The 23,500-nt window shown below is 43.1% G+C and overlaps 1 protein-coding gene across 1 annotated transcript in view; it reads left to right on the top strand.

Moving 5' to 3' along the window:
- Positions 1–23,500, top strand: part of Sptlc3 (serine palmitoyltransferase long chain base subunit 3) — a 105,919-nt gene that overhangs the window by 67,701 nt on the left and 14,718 nt on the right. The window contains exons 9-11 of the mRNA XM_051144928.1: positions 4,891–4,994; positions 20,317–20,347; positions 23,358–23,485. Coding sequence (XP_051000885.1) covers positions 4,891–4,994; positions 20,317–20,347; positions 23,358–23,485 — 263 coding nt within the window. The remainder of the gene's footprint in view (positions 1–4,890; positions 4,995–20,316; positions 20,348–23,357; positions 23,486–23,500) is intronic.

Consider the following 23,500-nt stretch of genomic DNA (forward strand, 5'->3'; position numbering starts at 1 on the left):
TTTATATCCAGAGGCAATATGCCTAACTAATAACTGCAACTAGAATGTTCTAGGAACCCTTGTGGAGCAGAGTTTTACAAGTTACCAACAAGATTAATCATGCAAGTGAAAACTACTTGCAAACAAGTGAAGGGAGAAAAAATAGCTTGATGCTAAAGTCTCACCAAGAGTAGAGGATTTATTGGGGTCTCAGCCCCACCCCATTTCTTTAAGTGTTCTACAAATTCATCCTGGCTGATCAGGGATTAATTACAAGCTGAAGCAGTTTCTCAAAATCCTATGAGGCTTTTCTCTTTTGTTCTTTGAGTTGGGAGCTCTCTTGACAGACAGTGAACAATCACTAAGGAGGCTATCCTCCTGTAACGTGATGTTCCAGGTGGAAATTCAGATAAACACTTCATTCTTCATGTCAGGACTGTAAGGGTCTATGAGGAAAGCTGGGAGGATATGCTCAACACTACCCACCCTCTGAGCATGGATCCTGAATCCTCTTGCCTGTCTGCTGTCTCCGAATGGCTTCTCCCAGCTTCCATGGGATGATTGGCACAGAAGTGAAGCACAGATTGTGTTTGGGACTGATAGGCTTGTAATTCTAGAGGAGGGAAGTGGGAAACAGGAGCGAGGTTTGGAAGGTGATAGTTATCTCCAACAGCCTGAAAAGCAAGCAAAGGAAGGGGCCCCTTACAGAAGCAGTTCTGTTCTGTTGTTCTCACCCCTGCCTGCACTTAGCCGCCCTTTGAAGTAGGTAGGGGTCATGGAATGAGTACCAAGATACTTATTCTAAAAGCCTCCAGTCTAAGTCCCTCCCCAAAACCCATCCATGCTCTTGAACTCCAGGCCTAAGGGTACAGAAAATAATCAAGGTTTTGGACTTGGGGGGTGGGGGTGGGGAGGGAAAGGACTTGGAAACCTGTCCCTGAGAGGACCTCTAACTCATTCCTAAAGAAAGACACAGTGCAGACTCCCCTTGCAAAGGATCAGAGCCCCCCTCTCTCTGTCTCTCTCTGTCTCTCTCTGTCTCTCTGTCTCTCTGTCTCTCTTCTCTTCTCTTCTCTTCTCTTCTCTTCTCTCTCTCTCTCTCTCCACTTTACATCCTGGTGGTAACCCCATCCCTCCGTGCTTCCCAGCCCCATCTTCCCTCCCTCTCCCTCGCCCCCTCCCTATTCCTCAGAAAAGGGGAGCCTCTCTACCCACCCACCCCAGCTCATCAAGTAGCGTCAGGACTGAGCGCACTCTCTTCCCTAGTGTCCTGGCAAGGCAGTCCTGCCAGGTGGAGGTAATTGAAAAGCTGGCAAGAGAGTCCATGCCAGAGAGAGCCCCTACCCCCACCCCTCCTAGCTCCCATCAATAGAGAACCCACAAGAAACCTGAGCTACCCATCAGCTACACCTTTTAAGGGGCTTAGGTCCAGTCCATACAAGGTCCTTAGTTGGTGCCTCAGTCTCAGCAGGCCCCTCTGGGCCCTAGTCAGTTTCAAAGCCAACTCTTTTTTTTTTTTAATTAATTTATTCTTGTTACATCTCAATGGTTATCCCATCCCTTGTATCCTCTCATTCTTCCCTCCCTCCCATTTTTCCCTTATTCCCCTCCCCTATGACTGCTCCTGAGGGGGATTTCCTCCCCCTGTATATGCTCATAGGGTATCAAGTCTCTTCTTGGTAACCTGCTATCCTTCCTCTGAGTGCCACCAGGTCTCCCCCTCCAGGGGACATGGTCAAATATAAGGCACCAGAGTATGTGTGAAAGTCATATCCCACTCTCCCCTCAACTGTGGAGAATGTTCTGCCCATTGGCTAGCTCTATTGGGACTCTAGATGAGAGAAGCATGGAAGAATAGCAAAGTAGAAGGATCCAGAGGGTCCTAGAAACCTACAAGTAGAACATTATGATAGGCAGATTTGGGCCCAGGGGTCCCACTCAAACTAAGGCACCAGCCAAGGACAATACAGGCGGTAAACTTTAAACCCCTACCCAGATCTAGCCAATGGTCAGATCAAAGCCAACTCTTAACTCATGGCTTGTGGTATCCAGTCAGGAGATGAATGGAAGGAATCGGAGGGCTTTCCTTAACACTTTCTGGAAGTTACTACAGAACCCGGTTTCCTCAAGCAAAATAGCCTTTACCCAGACGGGGGCAAAATGGACTCGGTCCAAAGTAATTATACTGTAGGGGTCTTCATGTTCAAGTGAGCGACTTTTCTCTGATGCACTATTATGCAAACTAAGGATGCTTATGACTGACTGCATGAAATTCCTCAATTTATGAAAGGAAAATTGGAGTTGGGGAAACTTTGGTGAAAGGAGGCTTTGCTTTGTTTCCTTGTCTGTACTTTGTGGTGAATACTTCCCAACTGAGATGCTGCTACACTTGTTTCTAAGAATGCAGTTTACTTGTCCTTAATGCATCAGGGGACTGGCCATCCTCCCTCAGCCTTTCCATTAGATTGTCATTATATTCCAGGTCTCTGTCAAGTCCCAACTATGGCGGACTTTAAGAACAGCACACCCTTCGTTGCTTTCTTCTTGAGAACACACTCCCTTTGAACAAATAAAAATGTTAAACAGAAAATCCTTTAAATCCCAAAACAGCAATGTATGTGCATCAGGGAAAGCACCACAGGGTAAGCAAAAGGAGCATTTGCCTCTGTGCCCTCCAAGACTCACTTCTCATGGTGAGACCACCCTTTACTGCTCTGGAAGACCAGACAACCACAGTGTTAAAGGTGGAGATGCCTGAACCAGAGTCACTGGGTCCAAATCCTTCATTTTCCATCTCTTGTGGAGAATTGTCAGGATGTCTATGGCTCAATTATCTTAGCTATACAGTTGGGATTAACGAGCATTACTTACCTCCAAGTTACTCTAAGTGAATTAGCACATACCAAGTTCTTAATACGGGCTCGAAAGCATCTTCTGAATGTTGGCTATGGCGTCGGCTTCTGGTTCCAATTTCTCCTCTGAGTCATCAAGTTATGTTCTTCTTTTATGTCTGTGTTACTGTTGTGGTTGGTAGTGGTTAGATTAGGTTTGGCTCCATGACTACTGCCAGTATCACTCTTGGGATGGGAGACAAAACAAGCTAAGTGTCATTGGTTTGGTGCATTGCAGTACCCATATACAGGTCACTTAACCTTAGACCATTCCCTTTGCAAATGTGTGCATGCATGTTGACATTGAATATGTATATACCTATATTAATTATCATAATGGCTCTCAGATAGGTGTCACTGTTATTTGTACATGGTCATGTAGGAGACAGTAACAAAGTGAGGATTTGGACTGAGCAACTGAGTTCCAGAACCTATGCTTCAACTCGGGGACATACTACCTCTCAAGGGAACAACTCATGATTACCTTGACCCTAAGCCACTAGCGTCTCTCTCTATTCTTAATTAACTTCTCTATTCTTTGTTCATGCATTCTACCCTTAACCCGCCTCCAGGAAGCCCATATGTGTGCTTCTTACCTCCACCCATCCATTATGGCCAGATAACCCCTGAAACACTCCTCCATAAATATAGGAACCTAGAAGCCTCCATTGTCCAAGGCATATGACTCATTGACAGTCCCCTCCTTGGCTCCCTAGCAGCCCATGGGAAAGTATTTAATCTCAACAAAGGATGGAAATCTCTATTATCATTCACTATAGGGCAGAACACAAATGTTGAAGAACATTGTATCTTTAATTCTTGGGAATTCACCAAAAATCTCTCTTTGAGGGGCTCCAGGTCCTCCAGAATAAACTTCCTTAACTACAACATAGCTGAATTGTCAAGGCCTTCCATGGTCTTCAAAAATAGGGAAATCATTCCCAATGCTTTTATATGATTCAGAAATAAAAAACAAACAAACAAAAATAACAGTCAAAGATGTCGGACTAGAATATGACCTCAATCCTCTTGTCCCTGAAACTCACACATGAATCTAGGACATAGCCCAACACAGGTCTTTAATATATTTGCTGGAAGGAAAAAACAGAAGAGAGAGAGAGAGAAAAAAAAAGAGAGAAGGATAAAAAATAGGGAGAGAAGGCAAGAGGTAAATACTTATTATTAAACAGAAAAATAGTTAAAATGAATAATTTGAAATCTTTTTTTAGAGGAGATTGAAATGAAAGGGTAAGAAAAAAATCTAGAAGAGAAGAAAGAAAGGAAACAAACTATTTCAAGTGCTGAACAAGCAAGCCCTTCAAGGGAAGCTAAGAGCCATCACAGCATTACTGTTCTGAAAGCAGGGCACAAGGCCAGGCCAGGTTCATTGACTGCTTGAAGGAAAGATCAGAAAAGTGTGAGTGCACGGCTGGTGGGGACCCATATAGAAGAAAAGTAGTCATTTCCTGGTATCTTGGCTCTGTGCCTTTGCATACCTTCTCTCCTTCCAATTTTTTTTTTTTTTCCTCCTCAGTTTCTATGTTTCGGTTTCCTGTCTCCTCATTGGAGCGTCCCCTGACTACTCCTAGAAGGACCCTCTCTTTCCACTACATCTTGTAGTGAAATGCAGGCATTCTTTTGTAGGTACTGTTAGTTTTCATGGCACAATTGCTAATATTCTCAAGGCACAAAAGAGCCGGAGCTTGTATCATCGGCCATTCCTGAGCCTTTGCTCTAGATATTACAAATACCACCTTTCTTTCCCATGCTTGGCTTTTGACTTATGGACCGACTCTAAATGTGTAGCTCCCTCCTATTTTTGCATGGTCTCCAGGTTTTAGTGGGAAAGACGAAGAGAAAGGGGGAAGCAAACTAAGCAGTTGACTGTCACCCAGTGAGAACCAGGCAAACCACTGTTGTATTTAGAAGGCCGCAGGAAACATTTTGTTATAGTCTATAGAGGACAAGTTCTGAAAATTATTTGCTTCGATTTTTTTGTTTGTTTCTGCATTTCTTTAAGGAAATCGTGGATTATGTACGGACTCAGTCACATAGTGGTGCTTATGCTACGTCCATGAGTCCTGTCATAGCAGCGCAAACCATCAGATCATTGAAGATCCTTATGCGGGAAATTGAGACCGGTAAAGGTAAGGAATCTACAGAGAGGCTTCTGCCTGGCAATCTCCCACATACTCAGATATATGCTTTTGTCTCACCATGCTCAATTTTTTTTTCAATTAAGTCAAATGATGAGCATGTTGGGACTACTATCATCACACACACATACACACAAACAGACACACACACCCCACAAACCCTTCGGTAAAACAAATACAATCTTTAGCAACATGTTAATATGATCATCACTTGGATTATTTTTTTTATCATCTGTGGTTAAAAATGAAATAAACAATGTCTCTGTGTGTATGGTTATGTTTGTGTGCACGTGTGTACACGTGTATGCACGTGTGTGCATGTGTGTGCATGTGTGTGCACGCATGTGCACGTGTGTGCATGTGTGTGCATGTGTGTGCACGTGTGTGCATGTGTGTGTATGTGTGTGTATATGTCTCCCCTGTGCTTTTCTGAGATGATCATCATCAGTTTCATATGTTGTATGTTTTATTGCCAGAGGTTGGGCAAGGGAGAACCACCGCTGGTCACCTGACGACATAGAAACTCTCAATAGCAGCTCAGTCGCTCATTTGTCACTGTGTCACTTTAGCTAAAATGTACTACTTCACTTAACCCAGATGAAGTCAATCTGCTCTTTGGAGAATTGTTTCATTGAAGCCTCATAGAATTATTGTCCAATTTTTCTCAGATCTAGTGTCTAAAAATTCTACTAAATATTACGCTAAATCCAGCAGTTCTTGTGGCCAGGGATCTAGCTAGTGAGGACGAGGGAGAAACAGCAAAGTGCACTGACTTACAACTGGCTCCAGGGCTCCAAACCTTTGTGTTTCATCCCACCATCCATCTGGCACCAAGCCCTGCACTGTTTCCTGCAACCTTCTAGACCCACTTTCTAGGCTGTACGGGCGTATCTATCATTAACAGTATTAAACAAGACTGCTTACACATATGTTTTGCAAAAAAAAAAAAAAAAGTCAAGCTGAGACATTTTAAGCACTGACAGGTGTCTCCAAGTGGAACTTACCACACTTGCCCTCATCTGCTAGGACAATCAAAATGCTGGTGCACCAAGGCACAACAACACCATCCCTGTAACCTCAGCAGGCAGGTGGCAGAACGATTGTGGATTCGAGGCCAACGTGGGCTACAGAATGATACCCTATGCCGAAAGAAAAAAGTTTCTACAGGCCATTGGTATATGAAATATCAACAAATTATGTGGTTCAACTTGGGGCCTATTCTCAAGATATCTTTGGATATATGTGCAAATAGTCTAAAACAAACAAACAAACAAAATCCAAAGCCCTTCTGGCCCTAAGCATTTTTCATCTGGAACAACCTATATCCCTTGTATAAATCAGATAAGGTGACCTACAGTCACCTCCACACTGACAGCCACCATCGACCTTCCACTGGCCAGAATATTTTTTTTTAAATATAAAATGGAGGGGTTGGGGATTTAGCTCAGTGGTAGAGCGCTTGCCTAGCAAGCGCAAGGCCCTGGGTTTGGTCCTCAGCTCTGGGGGGGGGTGGGGGGAATATATATATATATATGCAATGGAATTTGCACTAAAGCTGGAAAATGACCCGCAAGAGGGCTCCTTTTTTTTACCCCCATATAAAATAAAGTGGCTGGTGAGTTGTTGAGATCTTTTTAGGATTTTTTTTCTTTATTTTTGTGGTTTTTGACTGGAATGTATCGAAAGGCCTAGGTAGTCCGAGTGATGTGAACAGATGGTAGCCACTGGGACTTGATTCCTGTGGTGTTACTAATCATCCTGTACCGTTCTGCAAGTGAGTGAATATGGCTCATCTAGCTCTGGGCAGGTGAATTAGCTTTTCTTTGACTCAGTTCTCCCAGCTGTGAAATGAGAGTAATAACATCTATGCATTAATATTTTTATGATGGTTAGATAAGTTAACCCACGTCAATACTCAGAAATGTCTGGAAACAATGGTGAGTTCTATATAATTGCTTGCTGTTGTTTGCTATTGTTCATTCCTGAGGCATTCTGAAAACTCACTGATTCTGTAGAGAACATCTTAGGAAAGAAATGAGGTAGGACTTACTGTCCTACCAGGTCTTGGATTAGTCAGGATGAGTAACATTTAGCTACCATAACAAACCCTGAAAATCTTGTTACCTTCATAGAGGCTTATTTCTTTCATTCTAGTGGTGATACTGTTTTGCATGCTTGTTTTTTAATGTGCTCTCTGACAATCAATAAGGAGTCTAATCCCTGTGAGAGGCTAATTTTGTGCTCCCAACAGTAATCACTAGTCTGTCGTTCTTTATCTAGGCATGGGACATCCTGAGTGATCCCTCCTTCCACATTAGCAGGTCCTTATATTCTTAACATCACAATAAAAAAACACTTTACTTCATGTGCCTTGCCATCTTAAGAGTTAAAAGAAAGCAGGATGCTGTGTGTCAAAATAGACATTGAAGGAAACATAAGGCAGGGTTTTTTTTTGTTTGGTTGGTTGGTTGTTGGTTTTATGTTTTGTTTTTTTGTTGTTGTTGTTGTTGTAGTTGTTGTTTGTTTGTTTGTTTTTTTAAAAAATGAATAAGGAAAAGTGGTTCCCTTTGAAAGAATCACCAACCAAGTTTCACAGCTTTGGAAGGATTCAAAGGCGTTCTGGGAATGATTGCATTGACCTCATTTGTAACCACGCCTGCTCAAATGAATAAGATAGGTGTGAATACCTCATTTGTAACCATGCCTGCTCAAATGAATAAGATAGGTGTGAATACTGCGTGGAGTTGCCCTTCTCTACAAAGATGGATTCAATATAAAGTTGCCCAAAGATCCAAGAGATAAATCATGTTAGATCTGTCACACAGGATCTGGAAAAGAGGAGCCTGGCTTCAAGCCTTCTTCAGCCTACTGCAACTGTGACTGGAGCCTTTCAAGGCTTTGTTACGGACAAGTCTGAGGAGTGGTTGGCCAGATCCATCCTTTGATAAAAGCCTTCACTTTATTCGGCAATGCAAAGCCATACGCTTCAAAGAGAGGCAAGCTACAGCAGTAGGGTCAGTGTTCCTTTGATGCCAAGGTTCAAAGATGAAATAGCAGTCCCAGTGAAACGACAATGTTTATGCACAAACAGCCACCTTCACTCTGCAACCAGGCTGCCGGTGGAGTTAATGCACACAGGCTGAGGGTCTGCAGGCCGGGTGTGCATTCCATATGCACCAAGGCCCGTTTAATCTCCTAGCCTGTCACTCTGTGCAGTACACTCCCAATGTGGAGATTTGATTTCTCCATCCTAATGGTTGTTGGGTGGTCTCCCAACTAAACCAATGTTGTAAGCCCCTTAAGGGCAAGAAATGTGTCTTGAATTAATTTTGTGTTCCTCTGAGTGTCAAACTCAGTGCTTGGCTTAATAAATACATCATGACTCAACCTCCATCTCACCAGCCTTCTGGATTTCAGCTCAGTGTTTATGCTAAATAAGACTGTGGCTATGTTTATCTCAGAAGACTGAAAGGCAGAATCCAGTCCACACCAGTGTGACACCTGAAGGGATCTTTCAGTGAAGGAGAGGGAGCACTTGGAAAGGTCTAGAAAGATGACAGTTCTGTCACTGGCGTAGTCTAGATGTGTCAAGCAAGTAGCCACAAGGGATAGAGCCCCAAGCTGCGCTAACAGCTTCCCTACAGAAAACAATGTCATCTCTTGTCTTGTCTTATTTAAATCTTTAAGTGCACAGTTTTTTCCAGTTTCCAATTCCCAATCTTGAATATTCATCCCTAGAACCCTCTTCCCCAACTGTGGACAATCTTCTACTTCTCTGAGAAAGAAAGTGGAGGTTGGATTGTATAGATAATTAAGAGACATCCTCTGCAGCCAGATCCCAGGTGGTCCAGTTTCTGCCATGCTCCAACTCTTATCTCAGTTCCTGCAATAAAAGGCAAGGTAGTGGAGGGGCTAAGCGATATGATACAGATAGTGGATATTGCATGGCACCAATACACAATATGAACTTAACAGAGGTACTATGATATTTAACTTACCTGCGTTCTTCCCTTCCTTCTCCATATATTTTCAGTAGTATTTGCCTGCCTTGGAATCCTCCCTTGTTCTAAAACTTGATGACTACTCTTCCACAAATCCAGCAACACTTGCTTAAAAATATTCTTATAATCTGACAACTTCTTAGGACACCACCTCGTAAGACAGCTGATATACCTGCTGAATATTCTGCCCGCTTCCATCTTGGCTTTTATACATATATATGTCTTTTATATATAACATTTTATATATTTCTTCGGCACAAATAACCCACCTTAGCATTTATTTTGACAGAACAAGTTCTCAGGGTACCGTGTAATGATTTAACATAGGCATACTGTGTGTGAGTGATGGTCAAATTGGGGTTGTTGGTATTTCCATGTCTTTGTACATTTTAAAAACCTTGAATAGCAGTATACTAATCACATATGTATGGGATACAGAGTAACATTTCAACGCATGGATACATTATACTGAGAAAGTTGGGGTAAGTAGCGTTTCTATCTCTTCAACATCTTTTGCATTTAGAGCCTTTGAACTCCTGTTTTCTGGTTACTCATAAATAGTGGGGCAGTGTGGGTTGCAATTCCTCTGTTCTTTAGAACACTAAAATTTATTTTATCTATGACTGGGTATCCACTATTCATCCTCTCTCCATCTCTTCTTCTTCAACCCTTCCCAGCCTGTAATACATCTATTAGATGTTCTTAGTGGCATTATAAAATAACATCTATATGACAGAAAAATTAACTAGGCAAAAAGGAGAAAATACAACGCATGCCAGGCCACTCTCTAACTCCATTAGCTTTGCACTCACTTGATATGAGGTCTACTGGCCCAGAGGTTTTCCAGTCTGCTCCCTCACATTCCTCAGGCTCCTCTCCTTAATCAGTACAGCTGTGGGATTCAGAAGCACTCAAGCTAACTTCCACAGAAAGGCCTTGCACTTCTGTGGTACCTCTAGAACAGCTTTTCTTTGCCTCCACTGTTTGCCACCCATCTCTGCTCAGAATTGGTCTTCTGAAGGAGCTGTCCCACCCTGCGTAGCTCTCTCTGCCTTCATCTCTCCCATTCCCTTCACTTTAATCTTCACAGCATTCGGGAATATCTTTCTTCTATCTCTCTGGAGTACAAGTTCCAAGAGAAGTGACTCTTCCTTTCATCTTGCTGATAACAGCACCCCGCCAGCATGGTTCTTGGTTTCTTAACAAAGATTTGTTGAATGACAGCAAGGTTCCCCCCTTAGCCTTTTGTCTCAGAAAATAAATGCCTCTGATCTTCCTTGCATTTCTGTGCTCCATTCCTCTCTTTGAAAAGTGCTGATCCCTTTCCCTCAGCATGGTCTTACTGGTAGCCTTCCAAAACAAACTTCACTTCTCTCTTCTTCCTTTCCTACTCCTGTTTTCCTCAGCAGCAAACCTCTGAGGAATGCCCTACCCAGTGTGCTAGCTCCTAGGTCCTCAGCCCTGTCGGTCTTGCCTTGCTTTCCTGCAGCTCTCCTGATCTTCCTCCTGCCCAGTTGGCCTTGACCTCTTGACATCCTCTCCATCCTTCTGCTCTGACTTTCCTTGCTTTTTTTTTTCACATCCCCTTTTCCTCAAGGCTTCTTCTTCTGTCTTCTTTTGTCAGAAACTCCGCCTCCATTTCCTGTACAATTCCCTAGTACAAGTGTCCTCTCGTGAGTCCTGCCTTCTATGTAACAATGTGATCCCACATCACACTCACCTGGGAGAGTGACTAAAACAGCTTGCTGATGCCAAAACAATTCTGTCTGTTGACTTCTAAAAAGCCTTATACTATTGGTGCTGATACTATTGGGGTACGAGGGAGTGACACACTTTTGAGAATCACCACTGTACAGTGACCTCATCACAGTCTTTCTCCCCTTCCCATCAGACACAAATGAGTTCTCACAGATAAAAAAAAAAAAAAAAAAAAAAAAAAAAAAAAAAATGACTGAGCTTGCTCACCAAGGTGACCCTTTGCCCTTGGAATTTTTGTCTATGTTCATGTCTACTTTAGCTTATAGCATTTATATGTTTAGTATAATGCCTTTGGTGTGGGAAGTTGGTGCCCATCTGTCTTCCATCATCCTTTCATATTCCATGAAGACAGGAGCGGGAAGAGGACTACATAGTACACTATGGTGTTCTCAAAGGGTGGTCCCTTGACAAGCGAGTCAACATCACCCAGGGCTTGTTCAAACTCTAGTGGGCATTTTTATTTGGAGTCAGTAACTCTAGGGGCTGGGTCAACAAGCTGTCTAAGCATCCCTTCAGGGGCTTGGGAAGTAGCCTCATTTGAAAAATCACATTACCATATAAAAGAAGGGAACCAGGTAAGGGTCTTTTGCAGATGAAAAAAGAACAGGAGACAGCTTTCCGGCAAACATAGACAGAGCTAGGCAACCTTGCAGAGAGGAGGCCTGAGGACCAGAAACTGTGGGAGAGCCAGAAACAGCACAAAATACATTTTGAATTGCTTTCTTAAACCACCATTTAAATCCCAGCATCAATTCTGTTCACGCAGTTACAAAAGTCCTTGTCTATCATCCTGGCATGGGTGACCACTTGGTAAGAGAGAAACAGCAAGGTGCTTTGTGCACAGAACTATGTGTTCTTCTTAACAGGGCCTCCTCCGGTAAACCTGTGCTTTCATTTAAAACCCCTGGGATCTATAAAGTCATAAGAGCTAATGGCTACAACACTAGTAACACCCTCCCTTTTGATCGTCAGTGTCTGGCAGAGACGGCAGTTCTTTAGTACTTAGTACATAAGAACCACTTTAACTTTTCTCTGTGTAGGGCCGGGGTGCGGGTGGCAAAGAGGTGACATCAGTTTAATCCCCAGAGCACCATTTTAAAAGACAGCAGCTGTGGTAGTGAAGCCTTATGATTCCATGCTGGGGAAGCAGAGACAGGTGGATTTCTCCAGGCTCGCTTGGGCCCAAGGCCAATGAGAGACCCTATCTGGACAAAAACAAAGGTGAATGGCACTGGAGAAGTAACGCCCAAGGCTGCCCTCTGGCCTACACATGAACGTGTGCACATGTACAGAGAAACACGCCTTTACTACGCATGCGTGATGATGCACATGTACAATCACCTTCACTGTGAGGATAGCCTGGGCTATAATAGTAAGTTTGATGCCAGCCTGGGCAACTAAGTGAGACCTTATCTCACCAAGCCAAAATAGGGCCAAAGAGAGGGCTCAATGATTAAGAGCAATTGCTGCTCCTGCAGAAGTCCTGGCTTAGGATCCCAGTACTCACTCAGGTGGCTCACACCCACCTGTAATTTCAGTTCCAGGAAATCGAATGCCCTCTTCTGGACTCCGTAGGCACCTGCACACAAATGACGCTTATATATATATCCAGGCACATGCATATACCCATAAAACTAATAATCTTTTTAAAATCAATGATAATAATAGCAACCGTTGACTAATTATTACTGTTATCACATAAATTATTTCATCGGTGTGTCTTCAGTAGGACCAGTTATTTTTGTTAGAAAGGAGATCCTCAATGGCAATTCTGATGTTGATCACTGATGGCAGTCAGTAACTTATGCTCATATGTTTCAAGGTCACCACTTGAAAGAAAGGATTTTGCTGCCTTATGTAGGAGGAATTGCTTGAGTTTGCCCTATAATTGTCATAATCCTTTCACTACTTGTCTTCCTGAAGTGACTGTCACATTTTTGATGGCACAGATGTGATATGGGCACCGTTTTAAGAAAAGATGACGTACTCAATCTAATGTGACAACTAAATGTAGGATTCTAATATATTTGTAATTGTTACAGATTTACGTCACAATGAAAGAACAACTGTATATCCCATCAGGTACTTAATTAGTCTCTTTGACAGTGTGCAGTCTCTAGAGCTGCAGACCCACTTATTTGAAGGTTCATTGTATGATTTCCCTTGGGCTCTTAGTATTCCATGTGTAATAATTTAGGTTCCTAACTCTAGCCCTATGATTATTCCCAGTGAAGTGCATTTGAAACGCTCACTTGAGGCTTAGAACTGATGAGTACAGGGGTGGGCACTGACACATACACTTCTCATTCTCCAGTTCATCATTTGAAGACTTAAATAAATAACAAAAGCAATGCTGCTGTAATTTACTTTCTCTATCTAGAATGCTAAGAGGTACCATAAGTTTTCTTTTTGTTTTCTAGGTGTAGTCATGGCAAATGAGAATAGACTTTTTTTCAAATCTGAGTTCTAAGGCCAGACATAGGGAGCTGGATATTCTATACCAAGACTGGGTGTGTATGAAAACACCCTGATCAGCGCCATTCTGAGTCCTTCACCTTTGAAAAGCACTAAGAGACATTTGTTACTATTGTTACAGTTAAGAGGGCAAGCTCCTGCCAAATAGCTCATTGTGAGATTTTTGTAAAATTTCTAAAGCTTAAATGTCTGGGCCTTCATTCAATTACTGAGAGAAGTGTGAAATAAAATGCCAAAGTCCTTCAAGTAAAACCTCATTATTTTTGAATCTCTCTCTCTCTCTCTCTCTCTCTCTCTCTCTCTCTTATTTTTTTAATGTACCTTTTACAGAGGAAACAAAGAAAAGAGAAAGAATGAGTGAGTGATACTTAGAATGTATTTGCCCTGAAAAAAAAAATCGGGTTTTGTTTCAGAATCTTTTTGTCTGGATTAGTTCACTCCTTCTGATCCTTTGTGAAAGTTTACCGTGAGGCTGGCAAGTGTGGCACTGACCCTGCTCCTAACCAAAGGTGGACGTGGAGAAAGTGGCAGCAGCCCTTTCCAGCTGTGACCTCCAACCTTTGCTCTGATCTCAGGAACAGGACACACATATTTTTACACTTGAGTTTGGTAGGCTTAAAAACAACAGTGTCTAAGTGGGAAGATTTAGGGCATGGAGACAGAGAAAGGGCACTACGTTGAGTGACAGCCATTAGCTGTCAAAAAGAATTTGGTTTCTTCCCCACTGCTAGTGGGGAAGTCATGAGATACAGTACAAACTCCTTCCATCAGATGTTGCTTTCCTCCAATGCCAGCTGTTTGCTAGCTGCAAGGCATGCTTATTCCGTTGGTATCACCAAGGTTATCTTACATGTGTTATTCTAGAAATTTATTCTCTACTCTGTCCCTTCTGTTAGGAAGAGAAGCAAAAGGAAACTGTGGCCCATGGCTATAAACCACCCAGCTCTAAACACACAGTTTAAACAGGTCTTCTCACGAGTCTCAAAGAACTCAGTGAATAGAAAGCTGGCCTCCTACCAGTTTTTTTTTTTTCTTCCAGTCAAACTCAGCAACATGTTTGTTCTGTCCCTCGGAGATCCCTTGATGAATTTAAGAGGCATTGACAGAATTCCATCCAAAGTGCACCGTCTGAGGGTCCTGGCATTGAAGGTCCTTGGCATTGTTGAGGGAGGAATTAGCTGCTGCTTCCTAAATATATTTGCCACTTGGTTACCAGCTGGAGACACAGAAAGAAGCCGAGAAGGAAACAGAGGGCACGGAGAGCTGCGTTTTCTAAATGGTTTCAGGCCACTGGCATTTCAGCAACAGCTAATACAAACCAGATGGCAGGCGCTACGCTCCACTGGCTTTCAACTGTGGGCCTGCCTCAGTCCGTGATTAATCACCTGTGCTTGGTGGGTAGAGCGGTCTACCTGGTCTTTCTGTGCGAGCAGACCTAAGGTCGGGGTCAGCAATCAAGGTAGCAGGCGTTTACCTCCCTGCCTTATTGATGCTCGTATACACACACAGGGCAACTTGAGTTTGTCCAGTGAACACAAAATTAGCCAACACACTGAAAGGGGATGTTTGCCTGATTACATAGAAATGCCTGGCAAACTTTTCCAGGACCTTGTGCCTCTTCCGGGTTAGCTAACGATAGGACTCTACGTCAGCCTAGAGAACGCAGTGTGTACTCTGTACTCGTGAGGCCTTACGACACTTTCCTAGCAAAAGCAAAAGGGAAACTGTTTGGTTTTTAGATGATGCAGGGGATAAGATCCTGTGGCCCCTTCCTTTCAGCCATCAGCAACCCAGCTGAAGCTGCTTCCTCCTCTTAGGCTCTCGCTGAAAAAAAGACTCTGAGGCAGGGGGATTGCGGTGCGACACACGTAAACTCCCGCACTGAACAACTACAGAAGGAAAGAAGATAATTCCATTTTAGTCTCGTCTTCTAGAGTGAAAAGGAGCTGGTCTTCCACACCGGCCTTTGTTTCTCGCCTTGTGAGCTCATTTTCAAGTGTGCAGTGAAACTTAACTCACCCTCACTGTCGTTGGAAGAATTTTGTAGAGAAAACCAGGCACCTCACCGGGCACAGCTGGGGAGTATTAAGCAGGTGCATTCATGCTTAAGGAAACCCAGCATGTGTGAGTTTGAGCTACAAGGAATGTATTAGCTTTCTGTTTCTGCGTAACAAATTGTCTTAAGTGGCTGCTTAAAACAATGCCGGGTTACCTTGTGGAGAATCTGAGCAGAGGCTCCCAGGAAGCTGAAGTAAGGTGCCACCATCTATCCTCATCAACTCAGCCTCCTCTCCTGAATTAGCATGGACATGACAGAGTTCAACCCTTTGGGGCCCTACAACTGAGGTACCCGTTTTCTTGTTGGCTGGCTGCCAGAGTCATTCTCAGCATGTGGAAGTCACTCATTCCTGAGGAGGCAGCGCCTTGATCCTCAGAGACCTTAAAGGGGTCTCCTTCCTAACCAGGCCCCTTTCCTCAAATCTCTTTCTTCCAGAAGGCCCTAGTCTAAGGGATCAAGGTGTCATTGCTTTTTCATATCTCTAGAGCTTTCAGATGTTTTATTTTATATATATATATATATATATATATATATATATATATATATATATATATACACATATATACATATATGCATATATCAAATATATTTGTTATATATAACAAACTTTATATATAAAACAAATTTGTGATATGGCTAGATAGATAGATGGGTAGATAGATAGATAGATAGATAGACAGACAGACGGAATGCAAGTGTTACATTCCCAGCAATGATCTGCTTCAATCCCTGGCACCAAGAAGATCTAGAAGGACTAAGGGACAGCCTGATAGACTGTAGTGACATTGGCCGTGAGGGCAGCCTTTGGGAGCAAATCCAAGTCAAGCAGCTGGGTTTTAGCTCAAACTAATTGCTTTTTACTGTTTTGAACTATGGATTTTTTTTCAAATGAAATACAAACTGAAGCCCATTGTATAAGACATATAATTTTGTTTAATTTTACCACATTGAATTTCTTCTGTACCTGTCACTCCACTAAGTGATTAATATTTTATCCTCATACTTGAAAATATGCATTATCATGGTCATTATTCCCACTTTTACAGGTGAAGAACACAAACTCCAGAGTGAGGAAATACAAACCCATGGTGGTGGAGTCAATTTCGAACCCTAGAAATTGGGTTCATAGTCATCTGGCACTGGATCTGGTGCTGGTGTCATGTGGGGAAAGATCATGCGTTTTATTTATATTCATTCCCATTACCTTCTCTGTCCCCTTCCTGTTGCGGTCCATCTTCCCTCAAAAGAATGCCTTCTTTACACTGACACATGAGCACACACTTACATATATATATACATATATACATACTTACACACATGCATATATGCATCTGTTTATATATTCACACATGTATATACACACATATATGTATATAAATATATATATGTGTGTGTATATATATATATATATATAGAGAGAGAGAGAGAGAGAGAGAGAAAGAATTGATTCTGCATGTAAGAGGAAATTTGTCTTCTTTTTCTGTTACCCTCAATTTTTAAAAATTACAGAAACCTTTGGTGTGACCTTTTTTTAAAGTCACTAATTCATAAAGGCCCTGGCAAATCCATCCCTTCTTTGATGTATAAAATCCTACTATTAGAGAATTGCTAAGATACTACTCTCCATTTAAATGCAAAATAACCCATTCAATTACTAATATTCATGAGACAATATTATGGTGATACATACACACATCAAATGGCATGTGCTTCCCTCTGCATAGTATTTTCTATCTGCCCCTTAATCACATCTTTTTCTTCAAAGAGCTCCAGAATTCCTGCTGCCACAGTCAGCCAAGCTTCTGTACGTAGCAAAAGCTTTCTGTGTGTCAAATGTGTGCATCCTTGCATCGCGGGACTCACACATCACCAATGAGCTAACTCTTCAAAGAGTAGACTTTGATAATCTTATAAGCAGAGCCATCTTCCACGTTATCTTGGCAATGCTTTCACAATCCTCAAGCCTCAGTTTCCACATCTGTAAAGGATTCCAGAACATCACTCTCTGGCTCCTCGTTAATGCGCAGATGACCTTTCTCATCTTGCTTGGCAAGTTAAATCCCTGACTGTGTTTGAGTAGCTTTGTAGTAGTAGCTCCTCAGAGCCCTTGAAAACAAGCCACGAAGATAGCTAGCTGCCCAGCCTGACGTCCGATCTGCCCCTCTGTGTACGCTCCCCAGGGCCATGACTGAGCAGACGAAAGAGCCCCTGGCACATGTGTGCGTAGCTATAAAACATGCCGTAACCTTGGAATCCTGACATCAAAAGGGAGAGAGCCACTGCCTTATAAAAACGCGTGCCTCTCTAAGCAAGCCATTCCAAATGCTGCCGCCCCACTGAGAAGCCTGTCAGCTGCTAACTCGGAGCTTACGACTCTTTTGCCACTCACAGCCTCTTGATCTTCACTGAAATCTCTCTGCCCCTGAGTGTCTTGGAAACAAAATGTCCTGTGTGGTGTCCAGTACTTAAAAATAACAGACATTGGGTTCCTGCTGCCACATGGAAACTTTATTGCCAGGTCCGCTCAGCACCCCACACTCTGGGTCACGCCAGGGAAGTGATCAGGGGAAACACCAGGGCCAAGGGAGGCTTCCTACTGTAGGCATTCTGTAATGTCAATTTGATTTGCCATGGGCTAATTTTTCTGAAATACCAACTGCTTAAAAGTGTCTTACAGAAAGATACTTTCCATCTATGGAGACAAGGACCTCATTTTTCAAGCCACACTGACCAAGCTGGAAATGTTACATTGCCCAGTCAGTTTTCTGACAGCAGTGGTCTGCTAAATAATTCAAGCAGGGGTAAGAAGTATGTACTCCCAGATGCTCATTCTGAAACATGAGAAATGCTAGAATAAGTCACTTGGTGTGTGTGTGTGTGTGTGTGTGTGTGTGTGTGTGTGTGTGTGATTGTGTGTTCCTCTGCTAGAAACTAAGAGTGACACTGTGTTGGCCCAGAAGATCACCAAACCATCTCTTTTTATCTCCATCCTTAAAAGGAAAATGCCTGCCCACGCACCCCAGTCCACCCCCACCCCCCATTCATGCTGATGGTTTGGTGTGGAAGAAATTTTCCCTCTTTAAGACAGGTCACTCTGGCAGTTTCCGTTATTCACAGTTGCTTCTGGTCCTCCAGGAGACTGTGCTGTCCTAACCATATTTCTGGAAACCCCACAAACCATTGTTTTTATTAGGGGACTGCAAAGCTTTGTAGTGAGAGGCTTTGCGTTTTATTTGTTTTCCTTCCTCTGCTCCAGCTGTTTTTGTTTTAATAGCATTGGAGGGAAGGTTAAAGTATCCGTGGCCTCCGTTAACCTAGCTCATCTCTCAAACGGGGAAGAAGATGGCAGCACATAAGCGCATTTATTTGCAGGTCTGGGATTATCCCTAGCACTGCCTGCCCTCTGAAAGGGGCGGGGGCAGGGGGGAAGGCAGCAAAGGGGGCTGATCTCAAGTTGTGAGAGGACCTTGGAGCAGGCAAATCCCAGGAAATCAAGTCACCCCCACAAAAGGAACTGAGGATTCAGTAGCCACCTAGATATAATATCGAGTGAGAGGCTGCTGTCCAGCCAGCCTCCGTTCTTATCATCAAATATAAACAGAGGATAGCTCAGTCAAGTATGGCCAGGCACCTACAACAAACATACACAGCCTTATGAGTGAACTGGCAACAGTGCCAGTTTCTGAGATATCCAAATCTCCTTACGAAAATCAAAATTCATGCTACCTCCAGAGTTCACGGTTCAATGGGTCCTGGGTGCAGCCCTGGCATGTGATTCTATAGCATTTCTAGGTGATAGTAACGTGACACTGAACCTGCCAAAGACTATGGAAAATGAGACTTAACTCTCAAGTATGTCCTGCATGCCTGGTCTCCTGTTTTACAGTCATTATTTTCTCCTCATCTTCCTGTGATAATCTTGTATTTACCTTGCAATAACAGTGAGGCCTTTTTTTTTTTAAGGGACTAGAGTTGTGCAGGTCCAGCTTGACGGTGGTTCACTTGACTGCAAAGCCTGTTTCTTCCTCTCACAGCACTCAGCCTAGAGCTTAGCAAAACAAATGCATAAATTCTCTAGAAGCCCATGTGAGAATCATCTCATTCATTTCTTTAGCCGACTGTTACCTTCTCTGTCTTCTATGGAATATGAGGCAGAAGAGGCTGAACCTCTGTAATTAGCAGCTTTGTGCCTTTCAAACAGGATCTGGCTGCAGTGACCAGTCTCCAGTATGCCTGGGTGCTGTCTCAACAGCACCCATTCCTGTGCGCAAGAACCCTGCCAAATATTTCTTCTGCTCTTACCAAGCTCTCTTCAAGCACGGATCTCAAAGCACACCATAATTAGTACAATCACCCACATCCTGTCTAGATGAGCCGCGTTTTATATGTACAAATTCCCCTCTGCCCCCGGGCCTTTCAAGAGGATGCAAATGTTTCCAACTTTAAAGAGTGGGGAATAGAATAATTGAAAGGAGCTGTATCTTGGCCAACACCAAAGACCTCAGAGGCCTTTATAGTTGACCTGTATGAGAAAACATGGTGACTACAAAGTGTGCCATGTTGGCTTATCAGCCATACTGTGCTAATGCTGGTTCACAGATAGGGAAGACGGGACAAGAATGAAGCTTCCAGTTCTTACACAACAGATATTCTCAGAACCAAAATTCAGATCTGTTTTATTAAGTTTTGAAGGTTCTAGAAGTAGTGAAGTGGAAGCACTAGCTTATGGTCCAGTTACTCGAGCTAATAGAGGGGGGGAAGACAGACGGGGCCAATTAAGTAGCTGAGCTGCCCAATGATACATGAGTCATTATAGGTAAGTGCAAAGATAATGCCACTGGGAAAAGCAATTTAAATCATTTGTGCACTTCCAGAGCAGGAAATCCTCCCAGTCTTTGAGGGGGAACATTTAGGAATCATCAGGCCCAGCCTGATGAAGTCATCTGTTCGTCCTGTAGCTAACAATCAACAGAAGAGCTGAACACACAAGGGAACAGGGCATATGGAATGGATTTGGGTGGCTGGGATGTGTATCTCTGCCTTCTTTCCCGTCACCTTCATAGCATTGCTCTTCTAGTCGTGTGGCCCATTCTCCCCACTCTGTGCGCTTAGCTCCCTAAATATGGAGTTTCAAAGTATAAGTGGATTTTTAAGGCAAATATCATCCATCCTAACTTCTAGTTTAATACTTCAAATAGGCTACTCCACGTACACATACAAGTCCCCAAGAGACATTTCAGCATAGTATAAAACAATCCTTTTTAAATAACTTACGAAGCTATGTCTACAAAGTATAATTTATACAAAATGGCCCTGCATATTTTCAGATCCCCATATACAAATGACACATCTGGAATTGGAAAGCAGAGAAATGATGTTTTATTGTTGTCCCTTTTGACTTTTGAAGGATGAGTGAGTGTGGGGAGAGAAAGGATATATACATGAAAGTAAACCATTCTTGCAACACCTTGTTTCTCTCAACCCAATGGCCTTCCAAGAACCCCAGAGTAAAGGTTGCTATTAGCAATTGCCAGGTTGAAAAATCCCAGGAATACTATAATACTATTTCATCTCATCTCCTGCATGTGTTCCCCCACCCTCCTCTCTCTCTCTCTCTCTCTCTCTCTCTCTCTCTCTCTCTCTCTCTCTCTCTCTCTCTCTCTGTGTCTCTCTCTCCTCTCTCGCTCTCTCTCTGTCTCTCCTCCTCCTCTGTGTGTCTCTCTCCTGTGTCGCTCTTCCTCTGTCTCGCTCTCCTCTCTGTCTCTGTCTCCTCTCCCCCTCTCCATCTCTCTCTCTCTCTCCTCTCTCCTCGCTCTCTCTCTCTCGCTCTCTCTCTCGCTCTCCCCCCCCCCCCCGTGTGTATGTGTGTGTGTGTGTCTGTCTCTGTGTGTGTGTGTCTCTCTCTCTGTGTCTCTCTCTGTGTGTCTCTCTCTCTGTGTGTCTCTCTGTCTCTGTCTCTCTCTCTCTCTCTCTGTCTCTCTGTCTATCTCCCCCCCGTGTGTGTGTATGTGTGTATGTGTGTGTGTGTTGTGTGTTATGTGTGTGTGTGTATGTGTGTATGTGTGTGTATGTGTGTGTGTATGTGTGTGTGTGTGTGTACATGCACACATATGCTGTTGCACATTCATCCATGTCCACATGTGTGTAGATCAGAGGACAACTCTGCAGAGTTATTTTTTTCCTGCTACCTTGTAAGATCCAGGGATCAGACTAAGGTCATCAGACTTGTGCCTATAGCCACTGAGCCATCTCACCAACACTCTACTCATATTATTTATTGAGATTGTTATACCTTGCCTAGTCAAAGTTGTCGCCACCTGTCACTCAGGAAACATTTGCTCCTAGGTGGGAGAAAAGATCATTTACTGGGTCACATAACAGAAAGTCTAAATGATAGCCTAGCTTAACCATGGCTAGATGCAAGAGTTTCACTTTAAAGCCCTCATTATCTTGTGCCTTGGGTTTTCTTGGAGTCAATAGAATTCTTGATGGTTTCCTCCATGTGTTGACAAAGATCTAGCTTCCCAAACTTTCACTTCTTCAGTGGCTCTGAGACAAAGTCTAATATTCCCAAATTTTATTCCATCGTTGAACCAGCAATCAGAAGGAGAGAGTATTCCAATTGGTCAAGTCATTGCTACAAAGGGGAAATGTGCCAAGTTCACTCAAACACCAACATCCCCTGGAGGAAAGAGTCTGTACAGAGGATGCCACAGCCTAACCGTTTCTCATTTTCCAAAGACCAAGGCAATCACAGTTAACATGTTTCCTGAAGTTTTCACTTTTGTTCTTTAGAGAGTTACAAACACACACGAGTGATATATTCAAAATTTGGATAGCTTCTAGTACATGGCTTCAGTTTACCTGAAACGAACACCTAAACAATAAGAAGTCAGCTAGAGACAGCCACAGCTACAATACTGCATTCCTGTTGAACAGCCTTTGCCAAAAGCCAACACGGACTTGACTTCTAAAGTACGTAAATATTGAATCCTATTCATTCTCATTGAGTAAACACCTGCTAACTCTGCCTTCCACTAAAGTGAAGGACTGATGCCAGCAGATTTCTTCAGAACTTTTTCTTCTCTTTATGTGACTGACATGCTACCTACTGCACTAATGAGGTACCTTTTTTCTTTGCTTTAATTCCCTTTGTCACCTTATGTGTGTTACCACAGGACTAAGGCAAACGCTTTGGACAGACGGTTTTGGACTGAACTGAAACCATCAGTATCTTTGACATGGACACACGTGTTTTGCCTGCCCTGGTTTGGATTAATGTTGTCTTTCCTTTCTGTGAGAAAAGCAGTTCTCCTTTCCTTCCTCTCCCTGCCACTAACCAAATGCTTGTGAAACAGCATTTGCATAATTTGCATAAGCCAGTCTCAGCTGCCCCCATCAATAGCATGCTACTTCCTTAAATTGAGTTTAAAGTCAGGCAGTGGTGGCACATGCCTTTAATCCCAGCATTTCAGGGACAGAGGCAGGCAGATCTTCGTGAGTTTAAGGCCAGCCTGATCTACAGAGTGAGTTCCAGGACAGCCAAGGCTATACAGATAATACTGACTCAAAACAAACAAACAAGAATATTAATAATTTTTAATTGAGCTTAAAGGAATTTAATGAGCTGGTTCAATTTGGATAAAGAACATTACCAACAACTGCATGACCGTGTGTGTGTGTGTGTGTGTGTGTGTGTGTGTGTGTGTGTGTGTGTGTGTGTGCTGTACATACCTTTCTTATTACACTGCGGTCTTCTGATTTAGTAATTAAAGCACTTGGCATAGAATCTCTACACAAGAGGTACCTGCTCCCACTGGTCCTGTAGCTGGCTTGCATCACTTTGTATACCCTTCTCCCATCTTGTCTCCCAGGCACAACACAGTGCTTGTGTCTGATTACCGTATTTCCAACTCTTCCCGGCTGATAAGCCTACAGAAGGAAATGTTTCCCAGCTTGATCTAAGCTTTACTTCCCTCTTTTTTTTTTTTTAATGGGGGTTGAAGGATGTCATGCCTGTCTCCTTTCAGGTTTGCAGAGAGTAAAGCAACTTGAAACTAACATAAAATACTTCCGCAAGCGGCTGATAGAAATGGGATTCATCCTCTATGGCAATGACAACTCTCCCATCGTCCCCGTTCTCCTTTACATGCCTGCCAAAGTAGCGTGAGTATCCAGCGA

The sequence above is a fragment of the Acomys russatus genome, chromosome 4 (genome assembly GCF_903995435.1).
Source record: "Acomys russatus chromosome 4, mAcoRus1.1, whole genome shotgun sequence".
Taxonomy (NCBI): Eukaryota; Metazoa; Chordata; class Mammalia; order Rodentia; family Muridae; genus Acomys; species Acomys russatus.